Here is a 22,599-nt window from a genome sequence, read left to right as displayed (position 1 = left end):
CATTACAACCATGTCTAAGGGCTGCCGGTAAATGCAGGGTATTTTCCAGTCAGGCCCACACACTCGTATCATCACAGATACTCTTGGCCCGGAAACCTGTGTGACCTGGGCTGATGCCAGCTACTCACTGTCTCACAGCACAGGAATTTTGACATTGCTGTTATTTTGTTTTTCCAGGTACCCCAAAGACAGATGGTGACTGAGTTCAGAGCAACTGGCTCATGACCAACCCCCAGCAAAGTAAGATACATATAAGCTTTGTGGTTTTCTTTTCTCCTCTCCTCTCCTCTCCTCTCCCTCTTTCCTTTTCCTTTTCCTTTTCCTTTTCCTTTTCCTTTTCCTTTTCCTTTTCCTTTTCCTTCCCTCTTCCCTCTTCTTTCCATACACTGTTCTCATCTCAGGCATGATAGAGTGGCAGCCTGCAACCCTGACACTGAGCCCTGTTTTGCTGTGGGGCCAGCCCAAGCTGCAGCAGTGCAGGGTTAGCAGCCCCACTCCCCAGCCACACAAAGCCAGATCAGCCTCCAGATTTGTCCCAGCACCTGCCTGTCTGCTGACAGGGTGGCTGCAGAGGCCTGCCCAGGAGCAGCAGTGGTTGCTGGGGTGCAGACACTCATCCAGCCATTACATGCAAGGGCAATGATTTAAGGAAGTTGCTGGCAGGCACCTTCAGAAATCAGGCCACCAGTGGGATGTCAGCGTGGCTACTCCATCCTCTTGATGCTGTGGTGCCAGCAACAAGCTGCTACCTGCATTCTCACCCACAAGCCACCACTACCACCACCTGGTCCTTCAGGTGCTGTTGGATGGACCTTGGGCAGCAGCTTCATTCCCATTGCAGTGGACTAAGAACATGGAGGTAGGTGGTGTAGTGAGGAGCAGCAGCTCTGGTTTGTTTCTTTTTTGCTTCTCTGACAGACCTCTCACCCCATGCTGTCCCCCTTGGAGCTGGTCTGGAGAACTGTATGGAAAAGGTGTCCTGCAGTGTCAAAATTGCCCCTGGGAAAGTTGGGAATCATTATAAAAACAGCATGGGATTGTAGGACAAACTGCCCAGCTCTGAGTGGCATGCAGGGAGAAAAAGGCTTAAACTATTACCAATAGATTTTCATGTTAGTGGCAATGAAAGGAGCAATTCATACCTCACACACATAGCCAAAATTTTAGGTTGTCTACAAACTGTGGAAGTTTTGCCAGTCAGTTTACTAACCTGTTCAGAGAAATCATTCTGAAATAGGCTGTGGATTTAAAATAACGTAACTATTCCAGAATAGGTCTCTATTGAAGACAGGAAATTGTTCCAGAAGAGCTGCCACAGAACAGGTGATTCTGGTGCAGGCAAAGCTGAGATACATGTTCCCAACCAGCCAAGATTTCAACACATCTGCCAGTCAGACTGTACAATCATGAATCACAGTAGGTATCTTCCTTAGCTGTTAAGAACAAAGCATCTCTCACTTTTAAGCTCTTGCCTATGCAAATCTCCAACAAAGACCTTTGAATATGATCAAGGTTTTTCCAGCGTCCTTAGAAAGGCAGGTATGCAAACATCCAAAAAAAAAACCGAAATTCAAGATAGGGCTTGAGAAAAATTATGGAGAAATAAGGATGTAAAAGAATATTAGAGATGCCAAAAAATACATACCGGAGGCAGGATAGCTCTTATCTCAACATACTGCACGTTATCTTCATAGAGCTCCAGCAGCCCCTGGTAGAAATAGGCCTTGAACACAGGTGCATAGCAGATAAGTCCAGAGGCAATGAGAAAGACTTCTTCAAATCTTTTCCAAATGAAAGTCTGAGAAGGGTAGGCCAGCTCAGGGGCATCTGTTACCAGGGTCAGGTTTCTCAGCAAGCTGTAGAAAAAGGATAAAGTGAAGAGGAAGAATGAGAAGAATAAACAAGACAACTGGCTTTCAGCATGCAAAAAGCTGCTGGCTGGCAGCTGGGTGTTCAGTACAGGGGGAAATAGGTTTTCTCCAAGATAGGTGTGAGTTTAAATTGGATGTGAGGAAGAATTTCTTTGCTGAAAGGGTTCTGAGGCATTGGAAGGGGTTGCCCAGGGCAGTGGTGGAGTCCCCATCCCTGGAGGGATTTCAGAGTGGTGTGGACATAGTGCTGAGGGACATGGGTTAGTCGGGGACTTGTCAGTGGTGGGTTCATGGTTGGACTCGATGATCTTAGAGGTCTCTTCCAGTTGAGGCAATGCTGGGATTCTGTCAGTTTCTTCATCAGAGACCAAGCTTTGTGGAGGTGACCCTCTCCCACCCACATGCTCTGGGGTGCAGCAGGGCAGTGGCTGTGCTGAAGGAGACACGTGTTCTTTGGGCAGGACCAAGAAAAGGTGCAAAGCCGTTCCTGCCACAATAGAGGCCCAAGATCTAACTCAGAGCTTGTTGGAACCGCAATACAACAGGCGTAACACCGACTGGTGCAACTGGGAAGCATTCAGGTCGTTTTTCTGCCACCTCTCTTCACTCCTCTAATGGCTGGTACAGATAATAGCTGACAGGTAAAAAGTCATAAGCTACATGTTGAACTACAAGCAGGGTACAACTAGGTGTTCAAAACCTGCCCCTTCCTTTTTTGAGGGCAAAATCTTGAGGACTAATAGAGTTACAAAAGCAAGTGTGATATTTTTATATCATAAGAATTGCACTCTGCTATCCAGGAGTATCCTTAATCCAAAAATAGGCTAGTGCTTTACTCCTGCAGACACTATATTCTCCCAAACATCTTTAATGCACATAAAAAGTCGTGACACCCAACCCTCTGTTCACCACCTAAAGGCAGACTGAGTGTCCAGGAGATGCTACCTACTGTGCCACCATCAGCCTGCTTACTAAGCCTGGAACTTGCCCTGGTCCCTTCATATTGTCAAAATATGTCATCTAACATAAGCAGGAGGGGAATGATTGTGACTCAGAAATCCTTTTCTCCTTCAGTGGAACAAACATGATACCCTGCCTGCCTCGCTGATGAATTCTTCAGATTTGTCTGCTGGGAAACAACTGATAAGAATGGCAGGTCCTGGCTTTTCCTTGGTGGGATGGAATTGTGTTTATTTCTTCCATAGACTCAGCTGGTGTATAAGCCTCTTTCAGAAATCCAGAGAGGGAGAGGGTAGTTTTATCAAGCAGGGTTTAAGGGAGGCAGTAATTGCAGTATTAGCTAGTTGTGGGTGACAGCTTGCATTTAGGACAGGGTGAGCATCTGTCCTCTAACAAGCTGATAGCCTTCATCCCACCTGAAGCTTTGCTTCTGGCAACAGCTCTCCTCCCTCTGCTGGTGGCCATCTGAAGAAGAGTTCATAATATATTTCTCAGGCTGATGGGCAAAGTCTAAATGGCAATACAGGGGTGATTCACTTCATTCCTGGGTGGACAAACTGAAGCCATCGCAGCAAGCTACAGAGCCAGTTGCTTGCAGGCAGATGGGCTTACAAGTCTGGCCAGGTGTCAGGTGCTAAGCTGGTTGAGATAGAAATACCTTCAACCATGCTTGATCTTTTGTCTGAGTATATTGTTTCCTTTCAATAACAGCTCGTGATCTTTAATAATATTTCTTGTTTGATGTCTTGGCCTCCATCCTTGTGCAGTGCTCTGCTCTCTTGTATGGGAGGTGTGGGTTTGATTTGTGCTTTCATTAATCTTCTTCCAGGAGGTTTCTGTGGATGGACTTAAAAACGTCCCTCCTACAGATGTAAGATGTGATCTGGTCCATACCCACAAACTAAGACATCCTGGGCAGGGACATCCCTTTTGAGTCCCTCCATCCTGCCAATAAAATGGAGCCAGTTCCCACAGCATTTGCCTGCTGTTTCATTCTCTAAGGACCCTCTTCCAGCAGCTGCAGCCTCCTTTCTTCTTCACTCTGTTAATTTCTTTGATGGGAACAATTTTAAAAGCAAACCTGTACATAAAGAGATGCTTGTACCATGTTAAGGATGAGGTTTTAAATGCACAACAGTCAGGAAAATTCAGAGTTCAGGTTTCCACAGCAACTTCTGCTCTGCCCTCCTGCACGTTACAATAGGGGCTTTGGTGCCATCATCACTAGACACTGGGCAACCCCAGCTACTGTTCAGTAACTGGTGCAACCAAAGGGGACCAAGCTGGACTGTGGCATGGCTTCCAGTTCTGGAGCCCCCATCACAAGAGAGACCTGGAGCAGCTAGAACAAGTCCAGAGGAGGCCACCAGGATGATGCGAGGGCTGGAGCAGCTCTGCTGTGAGGACAGGCTGAGAGAGTTGGGGCTGTTCAGCCTGGAGAAGAGAAGGCTCCAGGGAGACTTTCTAGTGGCATCTCAGTACCTGAAGGGGCTACAAGAAACCTGGGGAGGGACTTTTTGTGAAGGCACGTAGTGATAGAACAAGGGGAAATGGGTTTAAGCTGAAAGAGGGGAGGTTTAGATTAGATATTAGGAAGAAGTTCTCCACTGTGAGGGTGGTCAGACACTGGAACAGGTTGGCCAGAGAAGCTGTGGCTGCTCCTCCCTGGAAGTGTTGAAGGCCAGGTTGGATGAGGCTTTGAGCAACCTGGTCTAGTGGAAGGTGTCCCTGCTGCTGGCAGGGAGGTTGGAACTGGATGATCTTTAAGGTCCCTTCCAACCCAAACAATTCCATGATTCTATGGACAGGTGGCATTTTGGGTGGCAGGGAGCACGCAGCAGCAGGAGACACCACCATACATCACCCCAGAAACCAGGAATGCAGGAGCCAGGGGCATCTTGAAGGCACTGATCCAGCTGTTGGAACTGTGGTGGAGACCAGCCACTGGTGGAAAAGGTGTGCTAAGGGAGGGGAGAGGAGGTTTCCAGTGGGAAGAGCTGGGGAAAAGAGACTTTTCCACTCCCCTCTTGGCTGAAGGGCAGCTCCCCACCAGCCCTGCACGCCAGCGGAGAGCACCTGCCCCAAGCCAAGAGCCAAGCGGGGCTGTTCCCACCAGCCCTGCAAGCATCGAGGGAAAACCCTCCCTGTGGATCAAAAGACCGTGCAAGCCCGTTCTCGCCACCCTGTGCAGCTTCGTTTCACATAAGGCCGGGTGGTTACAGTCGAGCTCCCACCGCTTTCTCCCCTCGTCCTGTGAGAACTCGGCTCCTCCATCAAGGATTGTGCACGGGGCTCCCCTCCCTGCCTTCCAACCTAGCTGGACAAACTTGTGGTTGTTGACTTAGCCTGTGCTCTTGGGCTGGAAACAGCAATAAATCCCCACACCGCCCTGCTCCTAAAAGCACATAAATCAAATTGTGCTTTTTTTTTTTCTTGCTTTTCTTTTTTTTTTCTCTAATCCCCTTCCCTTTGAGACTGATTATTGATCCCTATAACTGTTGAAGATTTATTGCTTAATAATGATCCATCCTTGATAACTGAATAATCTCCTAAGGGTTCAGGAGCTTTTGCTCATGCAGATGAAGCAAAGCTTCATAAATATATATATTTTTTTGGCTTTTTTTTTTTCTGGGATGGATCCTCACCAGTGATCAGGTGCAGACTACAAACAGCCTTCCATGTCATGTCATATATGTGCTGAACAATGCTATTGCAATGCATATGCCCAAAGGGGCACAGCTCAAACCACCAGCTAAGGATTATTTTCAGCTGTGGTTTTGCTTTCTCTTTTTCCTGTTTTGTTTTGGTTTTTGTTTCCCCCCCTCACCCCCCCAGTTTTGCTTTCTTGTGCTATATAATGCGGAAGCAAATGATTTTGTTGCCTTGTTGGTTTTTTTTTTAAAGGGATTCATTTTCCTTCTTCTTTTTCTGCTCTCGATGGGTAATTATACCCCTCTCCTGACTGTAGTATCTGAATGTCTTCCAGTGGTGCATTAAATAGTGTGACTAACATCTGTCACATGTGGTTCATTCGCTTTCTCTCTCTGTCTCGTCCCTTCTTCTTCTCCCCAAGGGGAGACTTGGAGAGGGAGTGGAGTGCTTTGTTTCTGTACTGGATTTTTATTCTTTCCTTTTTTTTTTTTTCCCCTCATAATGCACACACTGCCCTATTTTTCTGTGAGATGAGGCAGTCAGAGGACACAGAGGGGAAGGTGATGGAGGTCCGGGCAGCCGTTAGCGCCCAGGGGAGTTGTCCCCGCAGCCTTGGCCATGGTGTCAGCTCCCTCACAGATGACTTCATCCTAGTGATGGAGAGCTCCACTGGGTCACCAGAGCTCTGCTGCCCGGCACGGGCTCAATCCTCAGGCTTTGAGCAGCCAGGGGGGGCTGCAGTGGTATTTTACAAATATCTGGAATGTCAACTCTGTTTCCTTAAATATCTAGGGCCACGCTCTTGCTTTAGAGACAGTGGCCGTTATGTTGCATCTTGAGGGAAAAAAATGGCATTCTCCAATAGCGTAATTGATTGCGAGGTAAATAAGTGAGGATCATTTCTTCTTTTAAATCTCAAAGCAAAATTCCCTTCCTTTCTCTGTCTCCTGGCCCGTGGTCTCCTGACTCTCCTAATAGCATCCTTTTGGAAGCTTCCCAGTAATAGAATACTGCAGGGTCTTGGCCCATGAGATGTGTGTTTTGAATGGGAACGATTAAACCTTCTTTTGAGGGAAACAAACAAAAAGACTTCCTTCCAAAACAGCCACACACATATGTATATGTATGTATATGTATGTATATGTACCTCAAAATGCAACCAGCACAAATGTAACACAGATCCCTCTCTCCCTCACCCCTTCCTGCTCAGGAATGCAGGAAGGTGAAAGAGGTGCAGCCTCTCGGAAAGGTTTCCATTGTTCCTTTCACATTTGCTGATCCACCTTGTCTTGCATGAGAGCCCTTCCCTGCTGCCATATTCCCTTGATACTTCTTTGAAACCACCCAACTATCCATCCATTCCTTCCTCTGACATCTGCTTTCTCTCAGCTTGTCAGTACTCAAGGGCGAAGAGGAGTGTAGGAAAGAGGTAGCCTGGGATGCACATGTTCAAGAGACTGGGAGAGTTTCCAGAAACTGAGAAGCAGAACAGATTGGGGCCTATTCCTGGCTAGAGACCTATTTCCAGGCAGCCAAAAAACATTCCTAACCCCTAGACTAGTACCCGGGGATTAGATGAAAATAGGAGGGGAAGCTCCTCAATGTGGCTGTTGTTGTTCATGTGTTTGCACATCATGTGCAATGACTCCTCTGCGGTTTTGTGGTGATGAGCACAGAAGGTCGAGAAATGAAGGACAACGTACTCCAGTGAGTACATCTGTGTGCCCAGGATGCGAGAGATCCAAGTTTGTGCTTGGCTCTGGCAAGCATTTGCTGAGGAAAATCACTTCATTGGTCTCTGCCTCGGTTTCCCCTCTTCCCTTGGGGAGACCCTTGGAGCAGGGTCTGACTAAAAACAAACAAAAATTGTTCAGCCAAGGGACAAGTGACAGGACAAGAGGAAATGGGCTCCAGTTGTGGCCAGGGCAGTTGAGATGGGATGTGAGGAAGAATTTCTTTGCTGCAAGGGTTCTGAGGCATTGGAAGGGGTTGCCCAGGGCAGTGGTGGAGTCCCCATCCCTGGAGAGATTGAAGAGTCGTGTAGACACAGTGCTGAGGGACATGGGTTAGTTGGGGACTTGTCAGTGTTGGGTTCATGGTTGGACTTGATGATCTTAAAGGTCTTTTCTGATCTAGGCAATTCTGGGATTCTGTCTTCTGTCCCTGTGCAGTGCCTCCCACTCTGAAGTCCTGCTCTGACTTGTGGCTACTAGGTGTTGTTGGACAACTAATACAAAAGAAGAGGAATGTGATAACACTGCCTCTGAAGAGAAGTCATGTTCCCAAACAGAACCATAGGGAGCTAAACAATGCCCGGCTCCACCCTCCTAGGTGTAGAGGATGCTGTGGCCTCTATCCTCAGCCAGAAAGGGACATCACGCTACAGAAATACAACCCAAAGCAAATTACAACAAAGGGTTGCTCCTGAGACAGCTCTGAAATACCCAGTGCAATTGCTTGGGCTTTAAGGAAGTGAAACTGTTTCCAAATCCAATCTCTTGCACATTATTTATGGGTCTCCTGATGGGGTTGAAGAGAGCTGGTGCCATGGTCTTTGCCTCATCACCACTCCCAGCAGAAATGGAAGGGAGGTAATGGAGAACCTGCTTCCTCTTTGGAAGATGTAGATAAGTGACTTCTCAGTGGATCTTATTTCTTCCATCACATGTCAGAGCAGTTGAGCCTCAGGGTATAAAAGGTCAAGAGCCCTGGGGTTGGCGTTACCTTCTCCTTCCCTGCTGGAAGTGCTAACACCTCTGTGGGAGAGGGGTGGTGGGTGCCCCAGAGAGTCAGCTCCCTCTGCCCAGCCACTTGCTGTTCTGGGGGAGGGAAGACAATATCATGCCAAAGGTCTGGCAGCTCCTCAGCTTCCCAACCTGACCTCCTTCCCAGATCTGTAGGGCACAGAGCCCAGACAGTTTCCATGTGGAGGGGATCCGAGCTCCCTATGTGTTAATAGGTCTCTATTATTACAGTCTCTTATTACAGGCAGGGGGGTTGGAACTGGATGATCTTTAAGGTCCCTTCCAACCCAAACCAGTCTGGGATTCCATGATTATAGAGCACACACCTCACTGAAGAACACTACAGTAAAAACCATGAAGTTTCACTTTGGAAATGCCATAATGAGGGTCACCTGCATCACCTTAATCCAGCCTTCTCCTCATGTGTCAGCATGGCAATACTGTCTTTGATTACATGACATTCCATGGGCTCCCATTTTTCCATGGGACCCCAGCCCCCCGGAGCTCTGCAGATGGCAGTGACCTCTGAATGGATCCCTACTTCATATTTCCCTTTGTCCTCATCACTCAGTGTCTGACTTCATGCATTATTTAGCGTGCTCTCTCCAGTCCTCCACACCCCATCAAGAACTACATGTTTCCTCCTGGCTTTTTTGGCAGGGCTTTGTCTGTGGATCAATGGCCTCCAGGGTGTGGAGACAGGGTTCCCTCTTCCTGCCACCACCGGCTGGAGGAGCAGCTGGGCTGTTCCCACCCACCTGTAAGTGATTAAATGGTAGGTGGCTGCTGAGCAGCCAACTAACACCTGATCTGATAAAAGGCTGCCAGCAGTCAAGGTAGGAGCTGCCTGGAGGGAAGGGAGCTCCTGCTTGAGGGTGAGTGGTGCCTTGGGGAGCTACCTGAGGTGTGAGCTCCTGGACAGCTAAAGGAGGCTTTGCCTGCAAGGGGAGAAGCTTTGTTAGCAGGAAGGTGTTGAGGAGGGAGTGCTACCAGACAGGGGACCTGTGTGTAGGGTTCATTATCATGGCCAGTCCCCATGCTGGGACCTAACCCCTTGTCTGAGGGTAGGAGAGCAAGTTGAAGTTCTTGAGGGTCCTGTTGGGAATGAGTGCCCCAATGCTTCAGGGTGGTGGCTACTAGTGGGGTTTCAGAGAGAGCCCTCAGAAAACAAAGATGGTGTTTGGAGAGGGAAGCTGGCTTGGGTTTTCCTTTGGGTTGCTTTGGGTTTTTTGCCAGTGCAGTAACTAACATAAGTAGTTTGCCCAACTTCTTGTTCTGAATCAAGATGATGACTTTACCAATGACTCCTCTGCTGTTGAGGAGAGTCTGTTCCTCAGCTCCCTGACTTCCTCATCCTCTCCCTGGGTACCTCAATGGATGAGGCAAAGTCTTTCCCCATGCAGCCCTGTCCCATGCTGGGAGCACATGCAGCCTGGGTTCTGAGGAGAGATGGGGGCATGTCACATAAATCTGCTTAAACCACTGTCTTCAACATGTCTGTGCAAAGGACCAGAGTGAGGGTGCACAGAAAACTTCAGTTTTGATGGTCTCCAACTGTAGTGTACTTACTGCTGCAACCTTCCAGTCTGATGTTGCTATTTGCTTCTTCTAAATATGCAGCCCTAAACAGAGTTCCTCACTTCCAGAGCAGCAAGCAAATGGGAAAGTTGGACCAGAATCATAGAATGGTTTGAGTTGGAAGGGACCTTAAAGATCATCCAGTTCCAAGCCCCCTACCAGCAGCAGGGACACCTTCCACTAGACCAGGTTGCTCAAAGCCCCATCCAACCTGGCCTTCAACACTTCCAGGGAGGAGCAGCCACAGCTTCTCTGGCCAACCTGTTCCAGTGTCTGACCACCCTCACAGTGAAGAGCTTCTTCCTAATATCTAATCTAAACCTCCCCTCTTTCAGCTTAAACCCATTTCCCCTTGTTCTGTCATTAACTGCCCTTATGAAAAGTCCTTCCCCAGCTTTCTTGTAGGCCCTTCAGGTATTGGAAGGCTGCTGTCTACACAACACTACCATGAAGTACCAGCAGGCTTGTAACTCCTCTTCACTCACCTGCTATCGAACTCTGTCACATTACGCAGCTGTTTCCGGTAAGTCTCCAGTAAAACCCACTGGGAGCACTGGGCTGGCACTGGGTGAGGAGGGTGAGGCTTGGAAAAGCGAAACCGTACGGTACCCGTGTGGGTGAAACAGACGTAGCAGTCGGGGAGGTAGGTGGCATTGTACACCAGCCAGTCTACGCTCAGGATGGCATAGTCATGCAGGTGTAAAACAGCACCTGGTGGGAGGAAACATATATCCTAATGAGGCAAGGCAGCTGAAAAAGAAGGAACAGAGTTTTTATGGAATAATAGTTTGAGTTTGCCCATCCAGGGGCATCTGGAAATGCTTCGAGATGGCTGTGAGTGACCTCTTCCAGCAGAGAGATGGAGCTGCTGCTCTGCCTCCCCCATGCTGGGGGATGTGGCCCCCTCCACATCAAACACAGGGCAGGCAGAGCGTGACAGCTCCCTGGGAGCAGAGGGAGGGGGGGAAATCAATAGGGAGCTCTGCTTCTCCACTGGGATGGAAAATGCTCCGAGTTATTAAAGGTCTTTCAGACAGACTTTGCTGTGAGCTGGCTCAGGCCCCACTGATTTAAAGAGGAACTCGCACAGTAGGCAGCAGTTTACAAGGCATGCTGGCTGACTGGCAGACCTGAAGCAAGCTTCTGTGTCTAAGCTGTTTGAGTCCCAGCCTCAATTTTTGCATCTCGTCTGTGTCTCATCTTTCATCTCTTTGAAACTCTGCTGTACACCAAAATCCCAGACCACGACGTGCTGGGGAATTGCACTTGGATGCAGAAGGACCATCTACTTCTATCCCTTATCAAAAGCATGCTCACTCATGTGCTATATCTGTTGCTGGCCAGCACGAAGGGCCTTGGGGATGCTCTGCTTTTGTGCAGTATGTTGGCAAATGTCAATCTTCCTGGCATAGGAAGCATCCTCTGCATGCTCCTCTTCCTCAGCCCATCCTTTCATTTTGCTAAAATATCTCCTTTTGCAGAGACTTCTTATGTTATTGGCACTGGAACTAAACTTCACTTTTGTTAAGGGAAGATTCTGTGAGAACTAAAGTCTTACAGATAAGTATTTTATTAACCTAGTCATAGTCAAAAGAGCTTTGATGCCCTTAGGGGTAAAGGGAGAACATGAGGAGGAGGAACAACACAAAAGACTGGCATGCAGGTGACATTAGACAAAACTGCAAGACTATAATCTCTAGGGGAGTAACCTAATCATGGAATGGTTTGGGTTGGAAGGGACCTTAAAGCTCATCCAGTTCCAACCCCCCTGCCATCAGCAGGGACACCTTCCACTAGACCAGGTTGCTCAGAGCCTCATCCAGCCTGGCTTTGTCATTAATTGCCCTTATGAAAAGTCCCTCCCCAGCTTTCTTGTAGCCCCTTCAGGTACTGGGAGGCCGCTATAAGATCTCCCCGGAGCCTTCTCTTCTCCAGGCTGAACAGCCCCAACTCTCTCAGCCTGTCCTCACAGCAGAGCTGCTCCAGCCCTCGCATCATCCTGGTGGCCCTTCTCTGGACTTGTTCTAGCTGCTCCAGGTCTCTCTTGTGATGGGGGCTCCAGAACTGGACGCAGTACTCCAGGTGGGGCCTTACAAGAGCGGAGCAGAGGGGCAGAATCCCCTCCCTCCACCTGCTGCCCACGCTGCTCTGGGTGCAGCCCAGGACACGGTTATTGGCCTCTGTGCTGCCAGCGCACGTTGCCGCCTCATGTTGAGCTTCTCATTCACCACCACTCCCAAGTCCTTCTCTTCAGAGCTGATACAGACTATAATGTCTATAGGTTCTCACTACAGAGGGTCTGACTCTTAAGATGCTGAGCAACTCTGGTTACTACTTTCACCAGAGTGAATGTGACAGGATGGGCACGCCACAGCTGTCTACATCTGACCCTCCTCTCGCTGGCAATGCCACCCTCTGTCCTACGTGAGCAGCCATAGAAATTACAGTGGTGCTTGAAACAACAGTATTTCCCCAGGGCCTCTGATCAAGACTGAGGCCTCTAAGACTAAAAGTCCTATTCAAGCAGTTACAAGGATGTGATCTTGGCCCTAAAAGCTCTTGCAAAGATTCTGAGAACCCATTTTAGCATCTCCTAGACAGAAAAGTTGGGGTTTTTTTTGTTTTGATTCCTCCTTGGTAACAAAGGTAGCTAGGAAAGGGTTAATTTTCTTCTTAGTCACTGCCCTAGCAAAAACCAGGACACAAAGATACCCCGTTGAAGAGAGAGGGTACTTATAAATTCCTTGCTATGAAATTCAGCAATTAAAGGGTAATGGCAACTCTGATTTCCCAATTATTTATGGTAACAGATTAGGATGTTACAAGCCAGGGATCCTTGTTCCACACCAGAGGCTGGGAGGGAGAAGCTGGGAAGTGAGGAAGATGGCTCTTATCCATGTGCCAATGTCACAGCTGTGCAAGTGAAAAATGCTTCTGTGGAGAAGCTGCAGCCAAATCTTCCAAAGCAGACCACCAACTGTTTCCAGACAGCCACATGGGCAAGGCCATGGGACTTTGCATCTGAAGAAGGACCACCTGGAAGGGTGGACATAATATTCAGAGTCAAAGGGGTATTGGCAAATGTCTGCTGCGACTGTCTAGTATTTTTAGTTAAATAAGGCATCTTGTTCATGTCTGTTTCCTTCCTGAAACAGACATGCAGAGGGAGAAGCCAGTCAGTTAGGAGTCAAGGCCTTCCTCCTGTCATCATCTTGGTCTCCTGCTTCTCTGATGAACTGTCAGCAGCTCAGGGACATGGAGACACCAGGCTACATAGCCTAGGTGGCTTGGATTTACACTTGGCTAAAAATATCTTTTCCTCCTTTCCATCACAACCCAGAGTACTGAGCTTTCAAATACTGCTGTGTCCCAGCTGCTCATCAGAGGATGCACAGGGCGATGTGGTGAAGGGATCAAACAATCTCATGCCATTACCTAACCTAGAATGTTCCAAATGCCTTCAAAAACAATGTGTGTGCTGCAGAGTGTGGAAGCCTCTTTTGGTATAGGGCATGGCAGGCTGTTAGCACATGGCTTGCTGAACAGCAGGGGAGAAATGACATCTCTAAATTGAAGACAAGAGGAGAAATGCCTGCCCTTGTAAGCAGAGATCTATAGGTGCCCAGAACAGGACCTGATTAAGGAAGACTAAGTGGGGTGAAACAATAGTTTCTAGATCATGTCCTGCAGGTCTTCCATTCAACAAGTAAAAAAACCTTGTGGTGTTGGAGGTAGCACCTTCCTCCTCTAATGCCCTTAGACTTTCCAGTAGAGTTCCTGCAATATAATCCTTCAACGCCAAGTTTTAGTGACCCAATACACCAATCCCTCCAGACCAAAGCAGGCTGAAGAAAAGCTCAACATTTTGAAATGATTCCCCTTGTGCACATGTTTTCTGCTTCCATTTGCCCAAAAATTTATTGAGGGATACAGCACTTCTAGCAAAGAAGTGGGCTAAGGTAAGGTTGGTAGCATGTCTGTGGTATGTGTGGGGGGGGAAAAGGAGAGGCCCTGGCTGGAACATGCTGAACAAATATGAGTGTCTGTGATGTCCTGTTGTTTTTGCTTCCCCTGCCCTTCTGCCACACTTGAAAGGCTGAAGGATCCATTTTGTAAGTTATAGCAAATGTTACAATTGCTGGAAATGTGTATTCATCCAGTCCAGCCCCCTCTTCCTCTCTCCCCCTGCCCCATCCCCAGGCTCAGAGGCAGGGTTCTTCCTGGAAGCCAGCGAGCATCATTTACAGCTTTCATAGGGTTGCCTGCAACCAAAGGTCTGCCCCATCTCCTCGTGCTTTGTCCCAGCTCTGGCATAAAAAGCAGGAGGTGAGAAGAGGATGACTAAGATCTCAGGCCAAGCCTACCTTTGGGCATACGCTTTAAGATGCTGAACACGGTGCTCTGATCAATGAGGCCTTTTGCCCGAAAGAAGTGCATGCTTGGAGGAAACTGTCCTGTAGTCATGGCTGTTGCAACCTCCTTCTTCTTGAGGTTTACGAGCTTTATACTGAGCTGCTGTTCCTGTCTGCTCAGTACCAAATTGCCACCTGTCTGATGGGCTTTCTCCTCTTGCATTAGGGAGTCTCGGTCCTTCCAGAGTGGAGTGGGAAGGCAGAGGGAAGCCAAATTCAGGAGAAGGTATGCCAGCCTCATGCCTTGCCCAGATGAAGGCTTCATCTTAGCACTGCACCTGAGAGGGAATAAAAGAACACTGGAGCACTGGCATAGGTCAGGTGACATCTAATCATGACCCATTGGGATGTTAAACTGCTGGCCCATCCTGCAGAAGGGGTTAATTGGATGTTCAGTACTGGAGGAGTGTCTGGTACCCGTGTCCCCTGTCTTTAGGACTGTGCATTCATGTGCTCCCCATGATGCTGTCTGCACACAGCAAGACAATGGGCAGGGTGGAGAGGAGATATTGTTGCCCAGATCAGGCTGGCAGCACATCACACACACCTTCAATCTAGCAAAGGTCTCACCCTGGAATAGGGGAGTGGTGAGGTCAGGACTCAGGCTTGCAAGCTGGGATGGAGCTCCCTCAGAATAAGGGGTGCTGGTGACATGGTGCTGGCCTTGCTGCCTGTGTCCCAGGGAGGGGAGCAAGCAGGGAGCCAGAGCACTTAAGGTGCTTCTGGTTTTTTTGCTTGAGATCAGACTCTGATCCCCTCCAGTCAAGACCTTGTTACACCCATATGGTACATTCCAGGTATCAGAGGGGTTAATTTATGGGCAGAAAACCCCTGCCTTCCCCTGCAGTGCTAGAAGCATGCTCCTTCCTTGCAATCCCAGAAGAAAGAGGATGGAAGGGAGACCATGGGAGTAGTAAGAGATCAGGGGAGACCGGCACATGTGAACTTGGAGAACTCTGCCCTTCCCCAAAAAAGCACAGCTGCAATATAATCCTTCAACTCTGGGCTTTAGTGACCTTCCACACCAATCCCTCCAGACCAAAGCAGGCTGGAGAAAAGCTCAACATTTTAAAATGGTCCCCTGGGAATTACATAGTCAGTCCCTGCTTATGTATATGTTTTGTGCTTCCAGCCTCTCCTCTACCCATGGTGCCTCCAGCCCCTCAAGCCTCTGCACCATCAGTGGGTCCCAGGAGATGAAGATGTACTGGGGGAGCAATCTGCTGGGAACAGATTGGGGGTGTGGGTAGAATAGCCCCATGCCAGGCCTGGCTCTGAACATAGTGAAAGAAACTTCCTAGAAGGCACTTTCTTATCCCTGGTGAGACCGACTCACTTACTGTTCACTTTCCTCCTCCTTGCATCCAGAGCTCATCCAGCTGCTGCCGAGAGAGCGGGGAACAATTATCTCTCTTGCAAGCTGGCGCTGTCCCAGCAAAGATAAAGAGGCAGGATCCGTCCCGGCGGTGCAGAGCGAGGAACCCGCTGGCGCAGACAGTTCCTCTTCCTGTGCTGTCGCTCTGGCTTGCTCAGCTTTTATTTATCCCCGTCCCTATTGCTTCATGAATATATAAAGAGGAGGAGGAGGCAGGGGAGGTTATGAGAAAGCGGGACAGGGACAGGCGGCTGAAAGGAGCTGGGCTGGGAACTGGAGGGGGGGGACACAAAGCAGTGGGGTCACCTATGGGAAGCCTGCCAGCTCTCACACAGAATAGAGATGGACTCTTTAACCCATCATTGCCTGCCTGTGAGGTGCTCAGGGGTTTGTACCCCTGGTACAAATCTGCAGCTTTTAAATATCCTGGAAGAAGTGTCCAGGCAGAAGTTGTTGGTACAGGGAAACTTCAGCCCAGCTCAGGCTGTCCCAGGAATACACGTGAGCGTGGGTATCTAATCTGAGGTAGAACCCCGTGCCTTTAATGCCAACAACACTGCAAACTCTACTTACCAACAAGTTGTTTTTGTTTTTTTTTTATCTGAGAGAAGAGTGATTTGTAAAAGTTGTTTTAAATTCTTTTGCCCAGACCTTGCCAGCTGTGTGAACCAGGCAGATGTCTTCAATCTAACCCAGCTGCATTGGGCAGACAGGGATAAATTTGTTCCTGGGGAGTAAATTAGGTGGAGATGGGTATAGTCTGATTTAAAAAAAATAAAAAAAAATTAAAAAATCACAAGAAATATTGTAATTTCAGTTTTATTTTGCACAGTTGAATGGACTGAGTTTTAAAGTAATTTAAAACAGCTGTTACATAAACAGCTTCCAGTGGAGAACAAAGTCCATTTGCTTTAATTTAATCAAAATTTTAACAATTTTAATTTTTTTTAATAAAAACAGAGAGCTCTCCTAAGCCAAGAGCTATTGAAGACAACTCACAGCAGTCACAAAGACCACTTTCAAGGCAGAAAAAATAGAATCTGCTCCATAATATAATAAATTTCAGTAGCTGGCACCACTGCAACAGATTGAAAGTGGAGTGGACAGGCCACCCCCTGAATATCCCAGCTGGACACCCACCAGCTTTCCCTCCTCTTGTGGTCCCTTTACTCTTTGCTGTCACCAAGATCAGTCCCAGCATCCTCGCAGAGATCATCCCAGGTTCCCCAAGCTGTCCATGCCCCAGCGTGTCTGGAAAGTGGCTGCAGCCCCTTGCTCACTCCCCAACAGGACAGGGGTTTTTCTTGAGTCTCAAGATGATCAGAGGAGTGGAAAGATGACCCAACTATGCTCTGCAGCAACTGTTAGTTGATGAAAGCAACCCAAGGATTGGAGGTATGAGGAGGGAGCGCAGAGGGAAGCGTGTGGAGTGGAAAAGAGATGGTTAAGCAGGGACAAGCATTCTGCCTACAAATACCTTCAAGGGAACAATATGAGCAATGGAAGGGAATTGCTCTAATTATCTTGGAGTAGTAAAGCCCAGCATTAGGACCATAAAACCAAATTCGGGCTAGGCAGTTAGAAAACCATCTCTGTGGTGAGTAATCGGGTATTAGAGACAGGTTTCCAGGGAGGAGGGTCAAGAGGAGTTAAAATGTTCTGCAAAGGACCTCAAATAGCAGCTCAGAGCCAGGCAGGGGTTTTGGAAATGCCTGCCAGAGGGCCTCAGAGATTTGCAGTGCTGGTTCATCCTGTCAAATCGAGTTTGAAAAACAAAACCAAAGTCCAGTGCTAAAATACTCCTTTAATGGGACTTTTCCACATAAACAATGATAGCCATTGCCAGGAGAGTGCTGTACAGATGTTGCAAGGGTTGTGCTAGGGAATAAGGTGTTTGAGATGCTTTGTTCTCTATTAAAAGTGCAGCTTATGCTCTGAAAACAAAAATCACCGGGGGCCAGCACTGGTGAAATAAGACTGCAGCTGCTTTTAGGCAGGATCCATCTGGATGTGGAGGATGGAAGGAGGGAGAATAGGACTACCCAAGCCAGGGTATGGTTGCCACCAGCCAGAAGCCACATTGGTGGGATAATTTGGGTTCCTCTAGTGCCTGCAGGCATTCACAGCTCTGGCTTCAGACCTCCCTGGGAACCAAGGCATAGTATAGGAAGACTTGCACTGTATAAAGGACCAACAAGGAATGTTATAGGGGTCATTTCCATGCCGGCGCATCTCTTGGCTAGTTTAAATTCTTGCTGAGAAGTGGGTAGCCTGGCTGGAGGTTGTGTAATAGCTCTGTGTATCTGTCTACAAGACTGCAATTGCAGTTCCTGTCCAGTCTTGACTGGCTCCTGAAATTATCTTAAACTCCCTGGCTCCAGTCCCACTTGCTGTTTAGCTGGGGCTGACAGGGGCGCTGGTCATGCCTACTCCCTCCTCAAAGGCTCCAGCTATTCCTTGGTTTCTTGGGTGATTTCTGGCCCATGCTGACCTCTTGGCTGCTGCAGCTGTACCTAGCAGTGTTCCAAAGCCCAGTTTCAAAGCTATCATGGCTATGTCTCTGCAAGGTGCAGGCACACCCTTTCTTTATGCCCAGCTGCACAGCAGATGCCTAAGAAGCTTTAAATAGCTGGTGTTCACCACTTGGTGCTCTTGGTGAGTTGCCCTTGTTTCAGTTCTGCATGTGAACTAGGTTTGGTTTTGGTTTGTTTGTTGTTTTTTTTTTCTTCTAACCTTCTGAGCTTCTTGGAGGCAACGGCTACCATCTCCTCCAGCACATTTCCTCACCTCTCCCTCTCACATCCTCCCTGCTGCTGCCACAGCTGGGTGTCTGCTCTCACCATTCAGTCCTTTGCACAGCAGCAGTGGAGCAAAGGACACAACCCTCAGCAGCGAGGTGCAAGAAGGAGGAAGGAGCACAGAGGCAGCAGCGTGTCAGGCTTGCAGATGTGCTTTTTTCACTTCATCTTTCAGCTGGGTGTATCACACGGTGCTTTGCAGAAGTCCATCTTTCTGCCTCACCCTCTGCATGGAGGATCAGCTTGCTGTGTGCTGCTATGGATCCCAGCCCCAAATTAAAGCCCTGCCCTGCGTGTAGATGACAGCAAAAGTTCCAGTGATGACAAACACAGCAGAGGATGGACCTAGGGATGGTGCAGACCTGGCTGTGTTTCCTGCATCCTGCAATGGCAACCTATTTTGTGTAAGCCAAATCCAAACCAAGGAGCCTTTCTGATAGTACAGAGGGTTGGGGTGTATTTTAACTTCCTAGCTGCCTCTCTGAACATGCTGAAGTCTAAGCCATGCTCTGGAAAAGCCAGAAAGAGAAGGTTGGAGAGGTGGGAAATGCATTTCCCAGCTGTCTCAGTTAGCTATCCTTTCTGTGCCAGCTGCCTCATTTGTGAAACGGGACCAATTCCACACCCTGTGTGACTGTGGGGATTATTTACTGTATCTGCTGGTGAAAGAGCCACGGTCCCTGGGCCAGCGGCTCAGTGACTGCGGCTCTAAAGCAAGTCTGTGTAAGGGACATACTCTAGTTTTGAGAGGAAAACTGGGGTGGGACAAGGGGCTGGAAGTACATGAGCAGACACATCAGTGAATGAGGGCAGGCTGTAGAAAGCCTGCTCCTTGAACCCCCATCTCTCTACCAGGTCTGGGAGGGACCACAGTGCCAGTCCCTGCTCCAAAGCAGTCCCAGCTTCTGTTTAATGCCTGCGACATGCTTAGAACCTCTAACAGTGCTCAGTGCTATAAATTATTATTATTATTAAGGATAGACTGGCCCAGGATGTTTGGGATTTTTAAAACCTCCCCACTGGTGTGCTTTAGCAGACCTCTGCTTTGGTCTGGCTGGGCACAGGTTGGTATTTGTCTTTTTTCTATTCTCCCCCCACTTTGTGCCCAGCCAGGCAAAAATATGGGCCATTTCCCAGACGAGCAAGGAGGTCAGTGGGGACCCTGCAGCAGAGAGGATGCTGGTCTGCTGTGGGACATGCTGGTAGCATTGCTCCCCAGCCTAAAGCCAAGCTCTGCTCACCCTCAAGGTGTTCCATCCCTGTTCAGAAAGCCTCCCTCCCTTTTACTGCCTGGCCATGCCTCGGTCCATCTGTCTTTCTGCTCTTCCTCAGCTGCATCCATGGCTATCTGATGATTTAAAATGAATAAGGCACGTGAGATGCTACAAGAACTGGAGCTGGGAATGGAGAGAGCCAAGGAAATAGCTAAACGCACAGGTTAATGATGAATCACTCTGGGAGTGGAGTTATTGATTTGTAATCATTGCCTGGCTCCCAAAAAATAATAGTAATGAATTTCCCTGACCAGCAACTGAGATGAAGTGCTTTGGGCTATTCACAGAATCAGAGAATTGTCTCAATTGGAAAAGACCTTTAAGATCATGGAGTCCAACCATGAACCCAACAGTGACAAGTCCCCGACTAACCCATGTCCCTCAGCACTGTGTCTACACCACTCTGAAATCCCTCCAGGGATGGGGACTCCACCACTGCCCTGGGGAAGCCCTTCCAATGCCTCAGAACCCTTGCAGCAAAGAAATTCTTCCTCACATCCCATCTCAATTGCCCTGGCCATTTCCTCTTGTTCTGTCACTTGTTCCTTGGTTGAACAGACCCATCCTAATGTCTCTCCACCCTCCTTGCAGGGAGTTGCCATCATACAGTGTATTATTCACACAGAGTTGATAGTGAAGTTCAAGAGCCAAGACTTGCTCACCAGTGATTGAAAGAAGGTGGGCTTAAGCCATATGTTCCCAGGGTGGACTGAGAAGTGGTCCCATGATTACCAAAAGACATGGGTTGTTTGGCCTGAAGACCCTACAAGCTGTGTCCTTTCAGGCTCTGTCTGTGCCTCATTTTTTGAGGATGGTGATTATATTGCAGCTTGTTGCTGAAGAACTTGCAAAAGTGACACTTGCTCTGTTCTTCATGCCTTTCCTGTCACCCAGGTTGGGATGAGTGCATTGAGGACTTCTCTGTTTGCTGTGGTGACGAGGGTCTGCTTTAATGAAAGAGCAACTCCCAGGGCCATGCAGCCATTTAGGCCAAGGTAAGATTGCACCTATGGATACCTGCAGGACAGGGTTGGGAGGTGCCAGGGGACAAGAGGCAAAGTGTTATGGGCTGGGCTAAAATGCCTCTGAAGAACAGGACAAACAAGTCTAGGCATGCCAGAAATGCCCCAGAGCTTTTTCTGTAATGATCCCAAGTGACTGGGCTCTGCTGTCGAGTGTGTACCCTTCGCAGTTGACTCTTGTTGTGATGAACACCCTTCACCTTGATTTAAGCTCTGTTGCTTAGGTGCTGCTAGAGTTGATAGCAATATAAATCCCCACAGATTAGGCACAACCCTGCCTAAGCAGCTGGGTAATGCTTTGGGGGGAAGGATGTTTTGCTGTTAGCTCTGACTGGCTTGAGGCCAGCGGCTGCATTTGCCGTGACGGTGGTATCTGGAGGCACCTGTAAAGGGAAGGAGGCAGAAGCCTTGTTTTGACATCTCAAGGCTTTAATAAAGTTTGGAGGTTTGCCTAGGCAGGATGAAGCTTGGCTACAAGACAGACACTTTTGGGGAGAGCAGTCGGGTTTTCACTCGAATGCTCCTCACTGCCTTTAATTTTGTAGTATAAACCTGTTCTGAATGCTGACTTGCTCACCTTACGCACAGGAGGAAAAGAAACCGTGTACAGGGGGTGGACTTCAGAGCAGCTGAAGGTTGGGTGTAGCTCCTAGTGTGCTCCTCAGCCTTTGCTATCCTCTCTCCCAAAGCATTTCTGGAGCATAAGACAGAGCCATAGCTTTGGGACGCAGTGTAGTGTATGTGTCTCCTGGTAGGACTTCTATGAGAGCCCAGGGTGAGAGAGAGAGAGAAACAATAGTGCTGTGCAGGGCCTCGTACTTCTTACTGCTCAGGCCTGAAGTCTACGTGGTGGTGGAGCAACCTGGGTGATGTAGATGCAGGGAAATAGAGAGCCAGTGAGAGGAGGAGATGGTTAATGCTGTAGAGACACAGAGTGTCCTGGCAACGGTCATGAGGATGCCCACAGCTGCAGAGTGACCAGGGATGAACTCAGATCTTCTGTATCAAGGCATGCTGGACTCCTGGGGCAGAGGTGGGGGGATTAGGAGTCTAGGCAGATATCAGATATGTGGTTTGCTTTAGGTTCTGGTTGGGGAAGCCAGGTGAGTCAAGCAGGAGTCAGGGAGTGAGGGGGATGTTTAGGTGGAATATAGCTTTTAGGAACAGGAATTTTGCCCTGCTTGTTATCCTAGGGCCAACCCCCTCAAAACTGTGCTGATCCATGGGGGCCACCACAGACTGGTGATGGACAGACACCCCAGGGTGGGTAGGAAACCTGATGTGACTAATGCAAAAAGCAAGAAAACATTTCCCACAGTGGCACTGGGCTGCTTCGCTCCCTAAAGTCAATCCCTAGGGAGAGTGAATCAGGTGCTCGTGCTGACCCAGGCTCTTTGGTTGTCTAGTTTGCTCTCATTTTTGCCCCTAGTAGGTAGGTGAGGGGAAGAATATAAACAATAAACTCAAGACTCTGCTAATATTCTCTAGAAACCTTTGCACAGAATCCTCAGAGACAGCTTGGGACCTGCCCTGGATGGTGCTGAGCCTCTTTTACAAACACCCAGGGCTCTCAGCTCCCACCCTGGGAGCCCTTGGCAGCTTGCTCTGTGCTCCCAAAGCAACAGGGTGCTAATACACAGCGGCTTGCTTTGTTTTGTCCTTCCTTTTCCGAGCCTTCTGCTGCGGGGTGACAGCAGCGGGGAACAACCCATGGGGCAGATTTTGAAGGAAACGATGCAGTTTGATTTATTTATCTGCAAGCTCAGCTCAGCGGCTGTCTGGTGTGTGTGCAGGCTGCTGCCAACGAGCACTGCTGGCTCTGCTTGTTAGAGGGTGAGTGCCCATGTTGGACTCCTGGAGATACAAGCCCTGCTCTTGTGAACATCCTGGTCTGTGTCAGGAACAGTGTGACC

General features: G+C 48.7%; 1 protein-coding gene across 1 annotated transcript in view; it reads right to left on the bottom strand.

Moving 5' to 3' along the window:
• ADA2 (adenosine deaminase 2) overlaps window positions 1-14,489 on the bottom strand; it is a 21,212-nt gene extending 6,723 nt beyond the window's left edge. The window contains exons 1-3 of the mRNA XM_010176262.1: window positions 14,170-14,489; window positions 10,291-10,516; window positions 1,646-1,856 (exon numbers count right to left, since the gene is read on the bottom strand). Coding sequence (XP_010174564.1) covers window positions 1,646-1,856; window positions 10,291-10,516; window positions 14,170-14,482 — 750 coding nt within the window. The 5' untranslated portion in view covers window positions 14,483-14,489. The remainder of the gene's footprint in view (window positions 1-1,645; window positions 1,857-10,290; window positions 10,517-14,169) is intronic.
• Window positions 14,490-22,599: the final 8,110 nt, after the last annotated feature.

The sequence above is a fragment of the Antrostomus carolinensis genome, unplaced genomic scaffold (genome assembly GCF_000700745.2).
Source record: "Antrostomus carolinensis isolate BGI_N321 unplaced genomic scaffold, ASM70074v2 scaffold13969, whole genome shotgun sequence".
Classification (NCBI taxonomy): domain Eukaryota; kingdom Metazoa; phylum Chordata; class Aves; order Caprimulgiformes; family Caprimulgidae; genus Antrostomus; species Antrostomus carolinensis.
Note: the sequence above shows the minus strand (reverse complement) of the source record. Positions and strands in the feature narration are given on the sequence as shown.